This window comes from Natrix helvetica, assembly GCF_964273705.1.
Source record: "Natrix helvetica genome assembly, chromosome: 2".
NCBI classification, from domain to species: Eukaryota; Metazoa; Chordata; class Lepidosauria; order Squamata; family Natricidae; genus Natrix; species Natrix helvetica.
The window spans coordinates 155,455,300-155,476,796 of NC_138552.1; the positions used below are offsets into that span (position 1 = coordinate 155,455,300).

Sequence of the window (21,497 nt, forward strand, 5' to 3'; positions counted from 1 at the left end):
CATTGTCTCAAAGACTTTCAACTTTTAGGTGCTGCTAGTTACCAAATGAAGACCATTTAAATGGAATCTAAAGCTGAAAATGTCGTAGTTGTACTATTGTTAGTTGTTTTCCTTAACATTCTGATTCTGGTGTTTTTAAGTTAGGTACCTCAGCACAGTCTATATCCAATCTATGCAACTGTGGGAAAACTAAGTTGCATAATAGAAACATATTTTAGGCCAAAGAACACATTTTACTTCCTTCCATCACAAAAAGGCACATCTTTAAAGCATGTTTGTCACTTCTTAACCCTTTACCTGGAATTACCACAAAATGTGGTAATGTGGAAAACTATTCATAGGGGATTTAGAAAAGTAGCAATTCCTTTCATTATTATAGTGTTATAGTGCATAGAATTTCATACAAAAAAGAAGAAAATAATACATATTTACTATCATTTGGAATTCGTAATTAAAATATGAGTCCCAAATTAAATCATGGTACTGAAGATGGCAGTGGGGAATGTGAGAATTGTGAATTGAGTGATTCACAATTGGAATTGATGATCAAGGAACTTTGCTAAGTGTTTGTAAATTTATAGCAGATATATTTAACCATGTACTGTATGTAATTGGGTATAAGCCAGACCTGGGTATTTTATGACTCCTGGGCCACATCTGGCACTTTGGCTGCCCCTTTACAGTCCACATGAATTGCTTTTATATTGAAGGCAACTGCTGGGTTTTTTTCTTCCTGTTTTCGTATGTATGTGTGTATGTGCCCACGCACTTTCACAACCCTATTGGTTCAGCCAACCACAACAGTTCCAGTTTCTTATGTGGTCCCTTGGAAAAATTAATTGTCCACCCCAGCATATGCTTAACAGGTGGATAAGCCAGCCCTTGAATTTTAATCAAAACAATCTGAAAAATGTGCCACCAGCAAAAAGCCAACTTACATTTTTCATGCTATTTCAGTTGAAAATTCAATAATTGGTTTATCCACTGATGGGCTTTTATGCAAGTATATATCAGAAATATTTTAAAATGTATTACCGTATATACTCATGGATGTCCATCTGTGGATAAGGCAAAGCCAATTTTTAAGTTTACTTTTGCACCTAAAATGTCCAGCTTATCTGTGAGTGTATATGATATACATTACACAATGCCCCATTATACCACTTGCTAAGATAATCATAAAAATGTATTTAGTAAAAATGTGCTGTACAATGTATGAAACTTGTACAATGTGTGAAACTTCATTTAATACCAATTATTGAAATAAAAATATCTTCTTATAAAAATAAGATATTTTATATAAAGACAAGGATAGAAAAATATCCTTGCATTCTTGAGAGGAATAGAAAAATAAGATGTTAACAATTTTACAAAGATCATTGTTGTTACTGATTTGGTCACTGAAAAAGATGTTTGAAAGTAACATTATTTTGCTCATTATCCAATCTGGAATTGTGTACTTGATAGACCTTTAAAGGTCAACTGAAGATATCTTGCTCTACATAGATTTCACGCTGGAAAGTACACAGAATACACACTGAATTCTAATTGTGGAATTGTCCCAATAATGCTGAGGTCTGCCCAAATTGGATCTTGGCAAACAAACTCTGTACTGAGAACAAGCCAACATGCAAGGGAACAAAATTACAGAGTCACCTCTGGATAACAGTTCATAGGCTCAATATTTTGGCAACAGCTGAGGGATCCCTTAGTGTTCATTGTCACATTGTCACTGATTTCCAGTGAAGATGAATTCCATGCAAAATTATACAATGACATGTCTTGAGATTTGTGAACACTGATACTTTCAATCAATTAATCTATATTTATTGGAAATAAATTGTTAGGAAGCATTGCATTAAAGTATATAAAGTATTATTATCCATATGTATATACTGGTTTAAACAGATATGGGACAATAAGGATATGTGCGCCTCACTATTATTTAGTAGTATGACTCCAAAAAATACTGATAATTTCAGGGCTCCTAGTTTTTTTAAAAAAAAATGATGACCTCCTCATAGAAATTAGGATCCATAAGAACTCTATTCAAGCATTATACCACCCAGAGCAGTTAGGGTAAGGTGGGGTGACTTTAGTAACTCCTTCCTTGTTCTCATTTGTGTCATTTTGATGTTTTCTATGGAAGGCAAACCATTGATTAAGTAACAACAAATGTACTACCGATGTCAAACCGTAATCAGAATAATACTGAAGGATGGGGAATGGAGATTATCTGGAGTATACACATGATAAACATTGATAATAATCTAACTCCTGAATGAGTCCATAAGTAATTATAATTGAATTGATGTAAACCACTGAGTAGTAAATGCAATAACTTGAGAAAGGAGCATTTTCAAGCTTTTTACATTGAAGAAGTATATTCATTCTTTTAATCTTAATCGCTGGGCATTTCCTAGAAACAAATGAACATTGCATAGTATTTGAGGAAATCAAATATGCCAACTTTTCATGAAAAAAAAAAAGGAATTACAAGATCCTTGTTTTATGGATCAATACAGAATATTATCAAAGGTCAACAAACCTGAACCGTGCCATTAAAATGGTCTTTGTTTTTTAAAAAAATATAAAACCTAAGTCTTTTCCAAAAAAAGAGGCATTTTGAAGGTATAACTGAAGTTAGTTGATATCTGTTTCACTGATGTTAGGAAAAGATTAAAAAGTGAGCCTATGAGGATTTGTTTCTTCTTTGGATAGAGAGAACGAGGGTAGAGAGAGTCTGCTAAAAGTCAGGACTATATTCCCTCTGGGGTAGTTGTCAGAAGTTGCATTCTTCTGAGGCAATCTGTCAAAGGCTACCTGCTACTGTGGCGGGACAACCCTAATTCTCCAGAGTTATGATGCACATGCAAGAGGAAGACTAATTGCTGAATATATTTACTCAGAACAACAAAGAAAGATATATTATGGACACATACAGGGGAAGCATTAGAAAAAAAAATAAAAGTTGTTATGTATTAAATACATGTGTCAAAGGATCCACCTTAATCCAAATTTAAATTTAAACTGGTTTCATAACTAATTTAGTTAAAACATGTACCCTCTGAAGGCAATCTAACAGATCCAAAATAAGAGACAGTGGATAGTGATCTTGAATGGTTACTGAACTGAGAGGTTTATAGTCATGAATAAGTGCCAAAGAAAAATTGTCTTTTTTATTGTTAGAAAATGACATCTCAGTCTATGGTAGCCAAAAATTTAAAGTGTTAATCTTTTCAGATTAACAAATTTTATTAAAAGGCATCAGCTTTCATGAACTGCAGCTAAACCAATATATACTTTACAAATTTTTTAAAAACTCTTATTTAAAATCCATTCTGTATGTTGACATTTTTAAGATAGCCTGGAACCACCTAATGTATGTGAATTCAGAATCTTTCATTCAATTGCTCTGATGAAGTTTATTTTATTTTATTTTATTAAAAAGTGCTAATTTGAAATCTGTAAAAGGCTTTGATATTAGGATTAAGGATGAATCTTGTGGAAACTATCTGGGATGAGTTTGACCCTGTGACTCCCAAGGGCATGGACAGGATTATGGGGAGACTCAGTGCTGCCACTTGTGTGCTGGATCCGTGTCCCTCCTGGTTATTTTCAGCTTCCCGGGAAGTGACACGAGGCTGGCTCCAGGCGATTACCAACGCTTCATTGAGAGAGGGGTTCTTTCCCACCGCCTTGAAGGAGGCGGTGGTGAGGCCCCTCCTCAAGAAGCCTTCCCTGGACCCAGCTTCTTTAGCCAACTATCGTCCGGTCTCCAACCTTCCCTTCATAGCGAAGGTTGTTGAGAGCGTGGTAGCACGTCAGCTTCCCCAGTACCTGGATGAAGCTGCCTATCTGGATCTGTTTCAGTCGGGTTTCAGTACAGTACGGAGATGGCATTGGTTGCGTTGGTTGATGATCTCTGGCCGGCCCGGGACAGGAGTTGGTCCTATTAGGCCTCTCAGCAGCTTTCGATACCATCAACATGGTATCCTACTGTGACAACTCGGGGAGTTGGGAGTGGGGGGCACCATTTTGCGGTGGTTCTCCTCCTACCTGTCGGATCGATCGCAGTTCGTGTTGACTGGAGGGCAGAGATGGACCCCGAGGCGCCTCACTTGTGGGGTGCCCCAGGGGTTGGTTCTCTCACCCCTCCTGTTCAACATATACATGAAACCGCTGGGCGAGATCATCCGTGGTTTTGGGGTACGCTGATGATACCCAACTTTTCATTTCTATCCCAAACCACCCAAACGATGCCCTCGATGTGATGTTCCGATGCCTGGAGACTGTACGGATCTGGATGGGGACAAACAGGCTCAAGCTCAATCCCTCCAAGACTGAGTGGCTGTGGTTCCCGTCATCCCGATTTGTGAATCTTGTACCATCTTTGATGATAGGGGGACACCTGACGTCCGTGACCAGGGAGGCCTTTTACCAGGTTCGCCTTGTACGCCAGTTGCACCCCTTCTTGGATCGGGATGCCCTGTGCACAGTCACTCACGCCCTTGTTCTTTCTCGCCTGGACAGCTGTAATGCTCTCCGGAGCTTTGCATAATTCCTGACCTCCGGTCCTTCTGGCGCGCCCTAAAAAGTTGGCTTTTCCAGCAAGCCGGCCTGGCCTGAATAAAATAAAGTATTAATTTTAATTGTTAATTTTAATTTAATTTCTAAATCTCATTGTAAATGTCTATTGGGTTTTTAATCTTTCTTTTAACTTTTGTAATATGTGTTTTTATGCTGTATGCCGCCCTGAGTCTTTTGGGAGAAGGGCGGCATATAAATCCAATAAACCTAAACCTAAACCTTACTTTGTTTTTGTTTAGAATCATGATGTCAAACTTGTGTCCAGTAATTCTTTTGCACAAAGTTTGCCCTGTTTGTTCCATCAAGTGTCCAGAGGTGCATTGATGCAAACGATGGTATATATCACATTACAAGAACAGGTGCTTCTAATCTTCTGTGCAAAATTATTGGGGCTGTGATGGTGCTATTGTTGTAAATGTAAGAGCAAAGTAGACATTTGAGTTTGTTGCAGTATTTGATTGGCACATTAACAAGACTCCTCTATTGTATTTTGTTGCTTGTAAGAATCTGTTCTAGGTGGTCTCTGCATATAACTGGGAGCCTGCCACCCAGTGCCTAAGAAAATGGTGCCTCATTGTCAGTTGTAAGCTGTAAGCTTATTAATAATGCATTGATTTGTGAGATATAGGTGACAATTTGTTCTATTTTGGGGGGTCTATTTTTTAATATGGTCTCCCTTAGAATTGATCTGTCTATTGAATTGTCCATTGATCTGGTTGGGTGGATACCTGATGTCATTGTTTTAGAAAAAGAACAATGTTGCAGATGAGGAAGATGAAGAAATATTTTCTTCAAGTTGTTGTCTAAAAATTCTTTTTAAAATGCTACTTTTGAGCAGACCTAGGATATCACCTTCTGACTTAGATCTGAGCTTCAGGCAACCACTTGATAGCAAAGTCACGTGGTTTAGGTGGAGGGGGGGTATCACAGCTTCATTTTATGCAGATCTTATGAATGATTCTTATGATTCTTGATAAATGTATTCTATTTTATTTTTATTTATGTACACTGAAAGTATATGCACCAAAGACAAATTCCTTCTGTGTCCAATCACACTTGGCCAATAAATAATACTACTCTATTCTGTCTATTCTATCTTGGCAAATTTTTCATACTTTTCTGGCAAGGAAGGAAGTGCAAAGCAGTGCAGAAGAGAGGATGAAACTGTTAAATACCTGCAACTGTTGTTGACTTTTTGTCAAGGGAGATAAAGGGTGACTGGTTCCAGTATATATCAGAATCATGTCTTTATAGCCAATCTCTGTCCAAAACAATTGAAGAGTGCAGGGGAATAGTCAAATATAGTTGCAGTACATCTTTCTGGATATTTATTTTCAGCCCCAAAAGGGGTTGTGTGATGTATGATTGTGTGTGATTTCTTTCTGTCTGCCATTGACTATCTCCAATTGCATAACAGTTATGTGTGCAAGCCCAGCTGCTATATAATCATCGTATCTATGAAATTAGTAGTCACACCAAAGAAATAATAGTTGGACTTCCATGCCTATGGAGGCACAAAGGCTAATAGGGATTATAAAAAGCAATTGTCTTAGCATTGGAAGTCCAAAGTCTTCTTTGAGAAGTGGGGTGGGGTGCTGAGCTCTTGTGAAGTTTTCCAAACTCAGGGTGTTGAGTGGTTTGGCTGTTTACTCACTGTGTCCTAGGTATGCCACTTTCCAGCTGATTTAGAGCAAGGAAGTTTAGCAATGCAAGCTAATGCTAAGTGACCAAGTGCCCCACAATAAAAACATATTCTCGGGTGTCATCTTTGTTGTTTTTCTGCTGAATGTAGGAATATTTTCATTCTCTCCTTTTGTATGGATTACATGCCACTGTAGTGTAAGGAGGCAATGGGAGGGGCGGCGGGGGGGAAGGGAAGCCCGGAAAAAGCCTGTGAAATCATCTTTGATTATTTCCCTTGTCCCTCAACTTCTCTAGCCTGCCATTAATCATCATGCAATGTTGAATGACTCTCTCAAGGTTTTTGATGAGCCCTGTCATACTAATTCATCCCCCAGTTCATCAGAAAAACTTCCTAAAACTGGTCGATCAGGGCAAAATCAAACAGCTACATATACCTGATGTACAACTGAAAATCTGATGAATACTCCTGATTAGCAGGGACTTTCCTGGTGGAATTGTCAAAGACAGCTCTGAACTTTTATATAAAATTGTGATAGCTATGTAGTAAAGTGTCATGGCATCTGCTTGCTCATTTCAAAACTAAGAATGAACACCGCCTTAGTCCAACCTGTCCCACCATGAACACCGAGCATTGAAAGTTAGGGAACATTCCCCACTCCTGAAATGTGCTGTGCAGCTCCTGGTTGAGATAAATCCTGCCCCGAATACTGAATTAACTACACAAAGAGTTTGACGTCAGGATGTAAGAAGGAAAACAACTCACTGAGTATATCCAAACATATAAGGAGGAAAAGAGTAAGCTATAAAGGTGAGGACTAAGTCAAGAGTGTTTTCAGGCCAGAGTCCTAGTTATATAAACACTCAACAAATCCTCAGATTCAAGCAGCAAGAAAAACAATCCATGAATTCATGGGAAGAATGGAAAGAAAAAGCTATGCATTTGAATTACTGCAATTGTAAAAGGTTCATCCTAGTGGACAATCAACACTTTTGTTTAGCTCCATTCTTCCTTGCAATATATATTTGTATTTAGTTGAGTTGTGATTCTAAGATTCTAATTTTGATCATTGTAGAAAAAAAATCCTAATCCATGCAATATAATAAATTATGAATTTTTCAGGACCTTTAAACTCCTATATAATTGTACAGGTTTTTAAGTTGTCCAGGGCATTTAACCAGGTGAGATGCAAAAAATCAGGGAGAGGGAAGAAAAATAAATAAATACAGAAAATAAGGCTGGATGTTTAAGACATCAGGTTTTAACTATTGAACTAGCATAGCAGACAATATGCGTAAATGCTAAGTTATCAAGCCGCTGGCACAAAGCACTTTTAATACTCTTGAAAGATACAGATAATGTTTGATTTACAACAACTGAGCCCAAAATTTCTGTTGCTAAGTGAGGCAGTTGTTAAGTGAATTGCACCTCATTTTACGACCTTCCTTGTTACAGTTGTTGACTGAATCAATGCAATTGTTAAATTAGCAATACGGTTGTTAAGTGAATCTGGCTTTCCCCATTGACTTCGTCAGAAGCCAACTAGGAAGGTTACAAATGGTGATCAAATGCCCCTGGGCAGTGCAACTGTCCTAAATACATAACAGTTGCCAAGTACTCAAATTTGGATCACATGACCATGGGGATGCTGCAACAGTCCTCAGTGTGAAAAATGGCCATAAGTCACTTTTTGTTCAGTGCTGTTGTAACGTTGAGTGGTCACTAAATGAATAGTTGCAAGTAGAAGATTACCTGTACACATTTATTTTCATTGCTATTCCAGAGTGCTGGGTTGCAATTCCTTGGAGAAAGGCAAGAACAGAGTAAAAGATTTGGCATGTAGAAGTTAGAATTTATAACTGCACTATCCCTCTTGTAAAAGTTTGGGAAGTGCCTATAAGGATTACTCTTGTGCCCATTAACTTTCTAAGAAGAGATTTAAAACTCTCCCAATCCTGTAGCCCTTATTAAGACAGCTGAGAGTGAGATGAACTCTTAGTTGTATTGGTTGGACCAGCACAAAGATCAAACATTTCAGTAGCAAAACAAAATTCAACCCTTGTAGCTGTTACAATCAAGATGCTGAGATCTGAGAACCCAAAGCAAGGTTAGCCCTGTCATCTATTGTTAAGCTTAGAGTTTAACAAGTCATAATTTAAATCTCATTGTCAGGCTGCTTTAATAAATGTCAAGAAACCCACCATACCATTATGCGTTCACCATAGGTATTAGTTTAATTGAAGCATTGTAATCATTCCTGAAACAATGGAAAAGCCATCAGATCTGCAAAATGTTTCAAAATCCTACCAATCACTATACTTTAGTGTGCAAACCTGCTTCAGTGGAATTTGACCAATGCTTTCTCAAATCAAAGCAGCCTCTCAAAGTTTTGCATAGTCAGAACACAAATAGTCGTAAAACATAATGATAAGATAATACAGCATAACAGCCAACTGCTACACTGAATGCCTTCAAAATGAACTATGAAGTCTGGTATTTAAAATAATTTTAAACTGGTAATGAGTGTTTTCTTTTAAAAGGCCAATCATCTATATACAGTAATCTTTAATCTGCTATGAGCTTTAATGACAACCCAGTCATACTTTTATGCTGATAAAAATAGAATGTGCACTGATATTTGTGATGAATGGAATTTCTAAACAGAAACCCTTAGATTTTCTATAAATTCAAAATGGAAAACATTTTACTTTTAAATTATTTACAATGCATATGGTAGATATATAAGAATAATTTATTTAGATATTTATAGTAGACAGATTCTTTCTTTTTCCTGTAGTAAAAACCCAGAAGATATATCAAATCTCAATATCTCGTTATGTTTCTCCTTTCTTCTTTTGCAAAAAATAAAAAAAATCAGTATGGCAGAGAACCAACCTGAGTTTCATGTTGCAAAAAAAATCAGTTATATTCTGCCAATGTTGGGTTGCCATTAAAGAAAGTGAGAATGAAGGAATCTACTGTTCTTTTTTAAAAAATGAATGAAGGAATTGTGAAAGGGAGCACACACAGTTAACGTAAGAAATTACCCTGTGGGCTTTTGTTCTCAAACAAATATTGAGAGCTTTTTGGGGGGAAAAATCCCCTTCAGTGCAGGCTGTTTACTTGCAGGATAAAATGGAATTAAAATATTGTCAATAAATTGTGTATGAGAGCCTGTATCTGTCTGTGCATTGATAGTCTGTGCATGCAGGATAAGAGCATTGACTGCCTGCTAATCTATTCCCAGATGGAGGTGGAGGCAGACGAGAAGCGCCATCGCACACGGTCCAAAGGTGTTCGAGGTACGTCTCTTGCTTCAGTAAATCACTCAAGGCCCCTGCTCAGGGTGACCTTCATCCTCCAGAATCTCTTTGCATGATGCATGGCGACCCTTGCTTTTTTACAGCCTTTTTGGGCAATTTTCAGCAGGAGGGGGGGAGTACTTGTAATAGATCATAAATTTTTATATATTTTCCATCTCTCTGCAGTTCCCGTGGAACCAGCCATACAAGAACTGTTCAGGTTAGTGTGCTGAGTGTAAAATGTATCCCCATTAGCAATTTAGAAAATTCATGTCTTTTAATGGGTATAATGCACTTTCAAGTTCATTGGTGGCTTGCTCATGCCCTGCTGCACTGATGAAATTAATTCCCGTGGGATTTGCTAATAAAAAGCATTCCCTCCTCCTTCTCCCTTCAGTTATTTGATTTCTCTTTCTCTCTCTTTGTTGCCCTCCATCTCTGTAACACCTATCGCCTGCATTTAATACAATTTCTATGCAGCACGTAGAAACCTTTTTAATTAATTCATTTTTTTTATAGCTGCCCTACTCCTGGCTGTGATGGCAGTGGTCATGTTAGTGGCAAATATGCAAGACACAGAAGGTAATGTGCATGTGTATGTGTGAGATTGTGTGCTAGTGATGGATTAAACTGAAGGCATCTAATAAGCAAGTTACCTGACTTGACTGCCTTAATGACCTAGTTGTAATGGCTGGAAACCGATAGTATAGTCAAGAAATTCTTTTGCACTTACATTCTGCCCCTGCCTCTTTGCACTTAATTGGAGTCTCATTTTATTCTATCACTCTAATCATTTTCTTTCTCTCCCAGAAATTGAGATCTTACAATATGATCAAAGAAGGAGATGCAATTGTCCTTTTCAAACTTTTTGATCAAATTTATTTCTGATTAGACATATTAATCATGCTGGCAATCCCTGGATGTCAGCACCATAAACTATCCTTTATTTGAAGACATTCTTACTTTCCTCTACCGTTAGGCAGGATATGCAGTTCTAGCGAACTTATGTAGCAAATTAAAATATGATTACTGACTTTTTTTTTTCCAGTCAGCATGACTACTGTCATTTAATCTGGTTCATAAGCTAAATAAAAACACAGGCTTTTCAGAACATAAAGTTCAGAGATAGGTTTACATTGAAAGGAAAATATCTAGGAAACACTGAATGCCACAGAATTGATCAGAATTAGTACTAAGAAATATATACAACTAATATAATTGTGAATTACAAATTTGTGATTGTAATTCATGTTATACTTTCAGCATGTTTTATATAGACAATTATATTATTTGTATGTTTGCAGAGCAGCATTTTTATTTCTGTATTTTAAGTGAAGGGGTATAGATGATTTCAGAGGAATGGTTTTGATATATGCCTAATTCACACTCCAAATGGACATTTATGCTACCTGCTTATCACAGAAGTACCAAACCCTAATCCTATAATATTGAAAGCTGCCTTCAAATCTTTCAAAAGACCGAAATTATAAAGACAACAAGTGGCAGCTCTACCGAGTATGAAGTTTAATGCATAGAGATTTATGGATATTAATGGGTAAAAATACTTTTAACACAGGGTTGGATCATAAACAAAGTAGTGTTTATTCTCTAAGCGTTTCCAACCATTTTATTTCGATTCATGGATATTATTAACTCCTCAGTGCATCAGGTCTTGATACAATTTCTTTCAAGCTATATTTCAAAGTCTTGCAGTTAGAGCAATTAAAACTAAATTTAGGGAATAGTATTTTTCCATTATCAAGTCATAAGCGCATGCTAAGACCTATTTGTCATTGTAGGTGGGTAAAGTTGCCAGAAAGAATGCCTATGAAATTTACTATGCATTTTCCATTGGTTTGATTTTTGATTTTCTAAACATTGAACAGAGTAATCATGCATACGTAATTTGGGTATATAATATGCAAGGGTTCTCAGCTTCATCCTTGCTTTTACAATTAACAATGGCCATATTTTTTGCAAAAAAAGGATTGAAAAGAGTACACTGATTTGAGGATGAAATCAAAATTATTTTTGTCATGCACATTAATATGTATATGTAGTACCCCAGATGTTCATCAGTTTCTAATATCTCTATGCATATTGTATTAAAGGAATCAATACAACCCCGATCCTGGGATAAACTACACTAATGCAATAATGTTTAAAATCTCTAATGTCAACAGAATTTAAGGAATTGGAATGGAAGGATGGAATGAATAAAGAAAGCAATATAAACTTTGATGACTGTACATCCTTAACCACCAATAGTTTCAAAGTAACCATCATGACACACAATCCAGTCCTACAAAAGCAGTACAAAGATTTTAAGACAACTATCCTAGTTAAGACATATTAATGGGAGCATAGTTATAAGTTATATGCAGATAAATACATTTGCTCCTTGGAACCCCAAGAATTAGTTGAATAAAACAAACATATTTATTTTTTATACTGTGAATCATGGCCTAGAAAGATACAATAACCCAAAACCCAAACAAATTCTGCAGACAGGCGAACTATATTCTTTGTTGCATGACAGTTTTTAATTCATTTTCAAGTGAATGCATGAAAAAGACCTGAAGATATTGTTGCTCAGCATGAGATTTAGAGTCAGTGCTTGCAAGGAAATTGGAGAGAGCAGCGGTGCCCCGATTCCATGCTTCTTATGCATATAACTCAGCTCTGTTCAGACATGATAACCATGCAGTCTAACTATGATACGATAGTTCTAGGCCAATCCCATTTGATATCACTGAGGGCAAGTGATATAAATCCTTTATGGTATAAATGATTTCATACAATCAGAATTATGGAATGGAAAGGAATGTCTTTTTAGACGTTGTCAAAATGTTTGTGGAAAAAAATGGAATAATTTTGCCTCAGAGCTACAGGCTTAGAAGATACAACATTTTTCGCACAGAGTCCATCTTCTGTAACTCTTGTTTTTTTTTTTCTGTTTTCTGCCTCCATGCCTTGATATCTGTTTCTGTGATTTGATGATCTTAAGGGTAATGCTGAAATAAAGATGCATTTCCTAAATAATACATAATATTTGTGAACAATACGATTTAGCATCCAAGTCTGCATTCCCCCCCTCCCCCATAGCATATGGAGTTTTTAAAAACCCTCTATAATTTTTAAACTATACTGAATTATTTATTCAGCTTTAAAAAAAACTACACCCCACCATGAAGACTGTCTTTCCTAACACAATCTGAAAAGAAAATTGTTTATTTATTTATTTATTTTCATTTTAGAGGTAGGTATAGTAGCAAAAAAACCGATTCATTGAGTTAGAAGAGACATAAATTTACTTAATTCTTTTTGCTGTCTATATTTTTGTCAGCTTACAACCACTATCAAGATGATTAATTTGTACAATTAAATCTTACTTCTGACAAAGTCTAAAATCAAGCTATTGGTTGAATTACATTACCATGTGAATTTTTGAAGAATTCTTAAAATTAAGTGCTATTCTTTCATTTAAAGTAAATTAGGTGAGGTTTCCAAAGATTTTAAAATATAACATATGTTGCAGAAGATGGAAAAGTAATTTGAATGTACAACTATTTTCCATTTAGGAGTTTTGTAAGAGATTAGGTTCATTTGCAGATGTGATTTTACTTTTTTGACACAATCCTGCCACATCAATACATGAACAGACTAAAGCTGTTAATTAAATGAAATTTGAGGACATTTCATCAGGCTATTTGGAGAAGGACCAATGGGGGGATGGAATGAACTTGGCTGTTAACAAACTAATTATCAGTTATGTCCATACAACAGACCCCTTATTAATATGACTTTAAAAAGTTCTCAATTATAATTTTTAATATAATAGTTGTTTTGAATAATGTTTTAATCAATATATTGCTAATACCTCTTTGTTCTCAGTATTATTTTACATTTGTAGAATATCAAAAGCAATGCGCATAAAATAAAACCAAATTACGTCGGTAATTTCTATACCCATTTTTCATGTCCTAAATTAGTGCTTCCTCCTATTGTTCCTGTGATCTCTATGGTTTTTTTAACTCTCCCTTCTCACTAAGGTGATATGGGTTGCCATGTACATCTAATAAATGAAATAAATCCCTCCCTTCGTTTTCTGATATTCTTACTTTTATTCTGCTGTAAGTAGAGAAGTATTGGGGAACAGGGAAACGTTTGAACAACTCAGATGAACTGAATCTTCTCTATCTTTCTCTTGTTGGTAAAAGCAAAAGAAGAATGAGGAAGGAGCTTTAACCAAAACTGCTACTTTCTTGATATTCCAACTTTCTACGCATGGAAGGAAGAATGTCTGCTTTGACTTGACAGTGAAATAAAATCCCCATGATGGATAAACCTGAATTGAAACTATTTCCCCTGGACCCCAGGGGAATCAAGTGAAAATGAATTAGGGAGATTACAGACAAATGTACTAAAATCTACATTTTCACAAAGCATATTAGATGATATTTTAAGCCACCAAATATGATGTCCAGTCACAAATAACAATAAGCCATAATCATTAAGCATTACCTTGAGTTAAGATGGGTGGACTATAAATTTTAAAAGTAAAATGTTATAAATAAATAATAATATAAAATAAAATAAATAAATGACATGTCTAGCCAAAGTCATCCTGATTAGATATTATCTCAGTATAAGGGATTTCCTACTGCTGCCTTGGCAGTATCTTGGGAGGTGCTGAAGCAAATCTCCTTCTAAAGAATAAGGTGATTATATAGGCGGGTCTATGCCAGCTTACCTGTATGTAGCTTCTTTTCAAGTCAATGCACTCGTGGAGAAAGTTTGTGAAAGTGCCAACGCTTCTATTTTAAAAAGTTACAGCTATTGCTGCTATTAGTACTGCTCTTTCCCACTCGCTGCCAAGAAGCTTACAATAAAGCCACTAAGGAACATTTCCACTAAATCAGCCCTTAGTAGAAACCAGCTTTACCCTAATGATAGAAACAGTGGCTGGTGAAATTACTATTATCATTATTTATTAAACTTGGACCCCCATCTGAGTCTCAATGAGACTGGGCAAATCACAACAAATTAAAATAAAACCAATAAAGACAAGATTAAAGATAGCAAGTGACAGTCCAGATGGAATGAAATATTGTCTTCCCTAATTTTGCATTCATGGTTTTTGTGGTTGCCCATTAGAGACTGGAGATAAGTCTCTATAGATCCTTGCCTGGGGATAAGGAAAGGCCAGTGTCATGTTTTACTCCACTACATGGAGTAAAATTTTGGTGGCCAGGCCATTCTAGTGAAGTTGTAAATTTCTGAGGAAGACACTTAGGGTTGATAAAAGTATTAGCAGTATTAGAAAGATTTTGAGAAGATGGGAAGGGAAAATAAGTCTCTGGGTGTGAGTTTTTTCCAGGCCTAATGATATCTCTGTCCTGGGATTATAACTGAACGAAAGGGTGAACTTCCCCAAAACATTATCTATTGCCCCATGCAATAAACTAGGAAGTTCCTGTTGCTTGCCGCCATTAGCCAAACTTCTCCTAATAATGGAACACACACTGGGCCTCCTTTAAATTGACAAAATTATACTGAAGTTATTATGGAATTTAGGCTTTAAATGATTTCAGGTTCATTTCAATAATTTTATCCCATCTCATATTTTCAATTTAGGGGAGGCTTGTTTTCTCTGAACTAATTCCCAATTGAAGCAACCAGTGGTGCTGATGGTGAGAATGAGTGTCTCTTCTCCCATGTGTAAACATACTTTCACTAGTAATTTGAACTACAGTACATTGAGGAAGTCGTGTGCATAGGGCACCAAAATATAGTGCTTGTGGAATATTTTTTGCTGCCCCCAAATCATCATCTTTAAAGGATTTTCCCTCTCTGATTTTTTAAAAAGAGGCTATGGAATTATTTCTGTTTTTTTTTTTAAAAAAAGCATATTAATTGCAATACTGCAATTAAAATGAGGGATCTCTATTTTACGAAAGAACCTGTCTAATCTCTACCCGGAATTCACATCTAGACTTCTAAAAAGGATGAGAGAAAGAGGGAGAAAATCATAACCAACCTTTTCTTTGCCACTTTGGAAATCCTTTTTTCAGTCTTTTCCCCCAGGACATCTTTATGGCCCATTTCACTCTTTTTAATCAACAAGAATCACCTTACTATTTAAAAAATCAAACATTTTACTTAACCAACCCTGTCTCTCTTACCTTCTATTTAGGCTTTTTAAAAAGAGGGTAGGAAAGTGGGAGAAAAAAATCCTGGAAACTGATTTTTAAAAGTAAAGACTGATCCATTTAACTCTCTGAATAAAGAATGGAGTGAAATAGAATGGCTATGTTTGCACTAGCATCCTCTTAGGTGTTAGCTGAATGTATCTCTCTGATGAGAAAACCCTTTCTTATTCGAGAGCTTCCGAGTTCTCTCTGCCGTTGTGCCCATTCCTCTTCCCCCCTCCCCCTGTACTTCTTATACCTTTTCACCCACTGGTTTGATTGCCATGACTGCAGCTGTGGGTGAATAATTGCCTGTCTTCACAGGAGCATGTTCTGGAGCTAAAGTCGAGTGCTTGCTTCCTGATGTATGCCTCATTTGGATTCTGCCGACAGCCTAGAGGCTGTATTATTCATGCCTTGACACATAGCACTCACTAAAAGCATTGGAACTGGGCCAAGGACTGGCAGGAAGATAGCGGAACATTGCCTTTGCAACAGAGAGAAGCATGTATAATAGAGGGGTGGGGAAGAAAGCAACGGGGAGGGGAAAATCCTCATACCTTCTCTTTCACCAGTTTGTCTTCTGATGGGGGTCTGTGTGTGTGTGTAAAGAGGGATTCATTTGCATGAAAATAAAGAAATGATTTTTTTTCTCTAAAAAATGATTTCCTTCCTCTTGATTTTGCCCGCTCTCCATCCCACCTCCTTAAAACCATGCTTGAAAGTTTAACACAATTTTCCACATTTAATTGCAAAGCTGATTTTAATTAGTAAGGCCCTGCATGTGAAAAATGAAGATTCCACTTGGGTGAGTGTAACACATTGCAGTGTCTGTCGGATGCTCTAATTAATGTATGGCGGCTGTATAATGTAATGCACGGTGGGATATTTATGAAAAATTCTGGGCACGCAGGCAGTCGATCTGTATGTTCTGGAGTCCACACAGATAAATAACACCCACCTCCCGCCCTATCCTTTATGAGACATCATTGTGCATGCCATCGCTCCATCCATAAAGTTTATGACTTGCCTGTATTTTTTACTATTTGTCAATGATATTATAAATCAGAAGGCAGGATATACATATTTTAATATTAATTTTAAAGAAAGATTTGGCTAGGCAGCCTTCCAGGTGAGCTAAAAGAGTGAGGACCCTGATGTACTTTCTTGAACTATAGTGAAAACTCAGGAAAATCCTGGGATGAAATGGTGGGGGGGAAATAAGTGGGTGGGTGTGTTTAATTTAAGACATTTTTATTATACTTGTTGGGCTGTGTGGCACCCAATACATCATTCAGACATTGATATCAGTCTGAAAGACTTCCTAACAACAGGTTTTAAACTACCAGTTTCATAGAACAAACCATAATGAAAATCAAGTAACGTCGTGCCTTAGCATAATGTGCAGCCCTGCCACTTCAAAGACTTACAGATAAGACTTTTTAAAGGTTATTTCATTATTTTTTTTGTAAACAAAAGGAACTGAAGTCTTATGCCTATGACACGTTTGAAAACACAGTTTTCATCTAAGGGGCATCAAGATGGTGGCTGCAATTGTGCAATTGAAGGAAAAAAATATTTGCAAAATAGTAGCTACGTTATTATGCACATTTTTATATTGAGTGTAGCATAAGTAGAAAATGCTGACGCTTTCTCTCTTAGTCATTCATCTGCTATAAATATTTCCCTGACTTTCAAAGGAGTGCTATAAGATGATTTGTGTGTGTATGTGTGATACAAAATAGAATAGAATATCATATTAATGCAAGGTAAGTATACTACAACTGCTTGTACCAATAAAAGAGAATATATGTAATTTAGGGTTGAAATGAGGGGCCTTTGGTGCTCGTTGAGCTTGGTTGTTTTCTTCAGATGTTTCATTACCAAAACTAGGCAACATCATCAGTGCTAGTAAGGAGTGGGGTTTGCTCTCAGTTTATATTCTAGTACAGGGGTCCCCAACCCCTGGCCTGCTGTCCACTACTGGGCCGAGAGCCCTTTGGAACTGGGGCACAGATGCAGCAAGCAAGTGTGTCCATGCACGTTCCATTTGCATGAGCAGCAGGCACATCTGCCCACCGCTCACACACTTAACTGCTGCTGGTGCAAATGGAACTTCATGTGCATGCACTTGCCCTGACGTTTATACAGAACCATCCGCTCTCTCCCCCTCCCCGCCAGTCTGCAAAGCCAGAAAGGTTGGGGAACTCTGTTCTAGTGCCTTGCCCTGTCATCAGTATTGGCGAGGATCATCTTAGATGTTCTTTGATTGACTGTTTGGCAGGTATTATTTCCTTGATTGCTGGTCTGATGTTAATCTTGCTGTTAATCTATACTCATCTGAGTGATTGCTGGTGGAGAGGTGTTTTGATCTTGTTCCCTATTTGGCTTTTTAATTTTTTTGCATAGTGTGTAGATGTTGTTTATTTCTATGGGCCTATTGATGGTTCATTTGTCAGAAGGTCAGGCTTCTAGAAATTCCTTTGTTTTTGGACTTGGCTTGGTTTAAGATGGTCACAGTTTCCCAGTTGAAACTAGGAGGAGGAGATGAAGCTGGACAGACAGAGGGGGAGGGCATAGTTCCTATGACTCATGAAGAACAACCTGAGGATGAGTATGAGACAGTCCCGGACCACTCAGTCTTCAGAAGAATAGACAGGGAGGAAGAGAGGGCACAGCTGACCAAGGAATGGGGGAGGAAATGGAAAGATTAGGCAGTAGAGCAGAGGAGGAACTCCAGAGACCAGCAAATGCTTCCCCCACCTGATCCCCAGATGTGGAGAATGGAGAGGAAGCTGAGTCAACGCAGGGTGAACTGACTACTCGGGAGGAGGGCGCCAAGCCCATCTTCCCGAGGATCATCTGGAGAGTAGCATTTAAGGAGACACTGTGGGGCTTTTGTCAGGAACAAGTATTGTATTTTACAGCAATACGTTCCATGACTCCAAGAAGAACTTTGGTCCAGAATCCTTGCTGGTGTGGAATGTTTGAGGTCCTATCTTGCCCGTGGAGTGGTGCTGCTCTTGGGGACTTTCACTGCTGGGAAGTTACATGAAGAGTGTGCAGGCGTGTGTGTTTGAACCTTGCTTCTGGACTGTAGGAGTTACCTGTGGGCCGAGACTTGGGAGAACGGACTGGGACTTGTTGGATTGTATGAATTGTGGGAGATGATGATTGAATAAAAGTTATTAAGCTTCCACCTAGCACGTGTTGCTTGTATGCCAATCCTGGCTCATAACAGTCTTAAGACCACCCCCACCAACACTGATTTATTCTGGGCAGAACCATTTCCACTGCTGTTATAGTGGACAGCCCTCTTTCAACAGTGGTTGAACATGGGCAAGATCGGTCTCACTGTGTTTTTTCCTGTTGCTCCAGTCTGGATTTGGTTTTTGTAAAATGGAGCAGTTGATTCTTTTGTCCCAATTCTTCATGCAGGACCTTAAATTAAAGCAAAACCGAATTTATGGGGAAGACAGATGAATTGGGGGCAACCTCCCTGATAAGGAAGCAGAAACTAGAGTACGATAGCTCTTTAAATGTCAAGCTGTACAAGATGTCATTTGCATACATATAATTAATATGTACAATTTTACTACATAAATAATCTCTACTTGTGTATCAAAAATATGCCCTTTAATTGTATTCAAACAGTGAATATTAAGTCCTAAATAGGTCTGGTATGTACGAGTATTTTTGAAATGCACAGATTTATAAGTACGCAGCACTGTGCACAGCAGTGATTCAAACGATGACTGCTCCAGGAAGAAGCGGTTGTGAAAATTCAGGAGTTGAAAATATTTTTATAGTCTGACATGCCTATCTTTGACAGGCCCTTAGATCTGAGAAACATCACAGCATGTATAGCTGGAATCTCTTCCCTTTCCCTTTCAATTAATTCAAAAATATGTTCCATTGTATAGGCAGAACAAAATTTATTTTATTTATTTCATAGAAGTATTTCCTTGGCTGATTGAAAGTTAATCATTAAGCAGATCGAAGCTATGCAAATAATAATCCCCCCCTTACTCCTCCTCCTTCCATTCATTCAATTATATTCTGTATTCTTTCAGGAACTCAAAGCAGCACCCATGCATTTCCTCTTGCAATTTCCCCCCATAACAATTTTGGGAAGTAGTACTGAATGCGGAACTCATAATTTACTCTAATTAACTCTGTGGGTTTCCATATTTCAGAGTGGTTTTGCATCCGGGTCTCTTGAGTTCTAGCCCGGGATCATAACCTCCACAGCACACACTCTTGGGATTTTTCTGTATTCAAGTGTGCTTCTCTCCAGCATTCTTTTTTTATGTTCTTAATCAAGGGCTTTTATTTTGCTTTCTTCTCAATAGTAAAAATGATAATAAAAAAAAGCTGCAGCCTTTTTTCTCAGAGGTTCAGGCACATGAGATTTGCTGGCTTTAGAAGAAATTGCTATTTCCATTGCACAATTCTCATGCAGTACACAATGGGAATTTCTGCCCTCCTGGGATCATAGTTCTATTCCCCAAAGGAGATTAATCTAGAAACTAATAGATAATACTATTAGTGTAGTATAAGCAATTATGTATTCAAGTTCTTCTTTAATGTGATAGTCCAAGATGGAATGCTTAGTAAAACCTAATAATAAATTTGCCCTATATTCATATCATACTTTTATAAAGCACATGCAGCTAATAGGATCATGTGTATGTACATCTTGAACTATATTAACTTTTCTTTTCCATAAAGTATACTTGTAATCTAGATTTCAAACCACCAAATTCAGGTAATTGCGATTGACTTCAAATATGTTACATTTAACACTGTATATGTTTGACAAATAGGGAGATTGTTTGTATTTCAAGTTGCAACTATTTTTTCCCCAGAAGCAGGATGTCTCTAACTTTTAACAAGATAATTCCTGTGGCCTGCTTCTTCACATGTCATACAAACTCATAGTTTGTTTAACCATGGTTTATCAAACAAAATAGAATAATCTGGGTTAACACTATATACCAAGTGATTCTATCCCTTCTGATAAAGAAGGACCAGAGCAGCCTTTGCAGGGTTATTTTGACAGCTATTCAAGGAATCTGCCAGATAAAGTCTTTCAGATTCTGGCTGGTCAGACCCTATGGAATTGACTGAAGCATGGTCTTTCTGGTTATCTGGGGAGGAAAGTTTGAGTCTGTTAGTTCTGAAGAACTGGGTAAGGTCCTTGGACTTTGAGTTCTGCCACCTATATTTTAGAATTACGTTCCTTCTGGTTGGTTAAGGCCTTCCAGGAGATCCTACATGTGGTTGGATTCAAGTGATGATGAATACTACGGTGTGGCAAAGGATGGTTCTGCTTACTTTGAAGGAAGAGATGGCTTACTTTTTTTTCAATAGGCTATCGTTGGACAATTTTCATCCAGTCTCCAACTTTCTCTTTTACAGAAGGTTGTTGTGAAGAGTGGGTTTACAGCTCAAAAATTCTTGTAGGGAACAGATTATTTTAGCCTATTATAGTTGAATTTGATCCTGGATTATAGTATTGCTGTATCCAAAACATTGATCATGTTTTGGATGACCTCTGACAAGATCAGAACGGGGTGGTGCATACATCCCAGCCCTCTTGGTGGACTTTGATATTATTTATAATAGTATCCAGTTTAGGAGTTGAGAGTTGGGATGGGACATAGCATTGTACTGGATTCTCCCCCTTTCTCTGAGGTTGATTGACGTTGCTGTGGGAGTGGAGAAACTGAGCATTAAGCTTCTGTTTCAGGCCTCGATGTTCTTCTCTAC

The 21,497-nt window shown here is 37.3% G+C and overlaps 1 protein-coding gene across 12 annotated transcripts in view; it reads left to right on the plus strand.

Moving 5' to 3' along the window:
- Nucleotides 1-21,497, plus strand: part of MYT1L (myelin transcription factor 1 like) — a 273,439-nt gene that overhangs the window by 151,771 nt on the left and 100,171 nt on the right. For 11 of the 12 annotated variants that reach the window (XR_014174569.1, XM_081943660.1, XM_081943662.1 and 8 more), the window contains exons 3-5: nt 9,480-9,534; nt 9,721-9,754; nt 10,054-10,116. Coding sequence is in view for 11 of the 12 variants with exons in the window: in XM_081943660.1 (XP_081799786.1) it covers nt 9,480-9,534; nt 9,721-9,754; nt 10,054-10,116 (152 nt within the window). In the remaining variant the exon portion in view is untranslated. The remainder of the gene's footprint in view (nt 1-9,479; nt 9,535-9,720; nt 9,755-10,053; nt 10,117-21,497) is intronic. The other variant, XM_081943668.1, reaches the window with a different exon arrangement.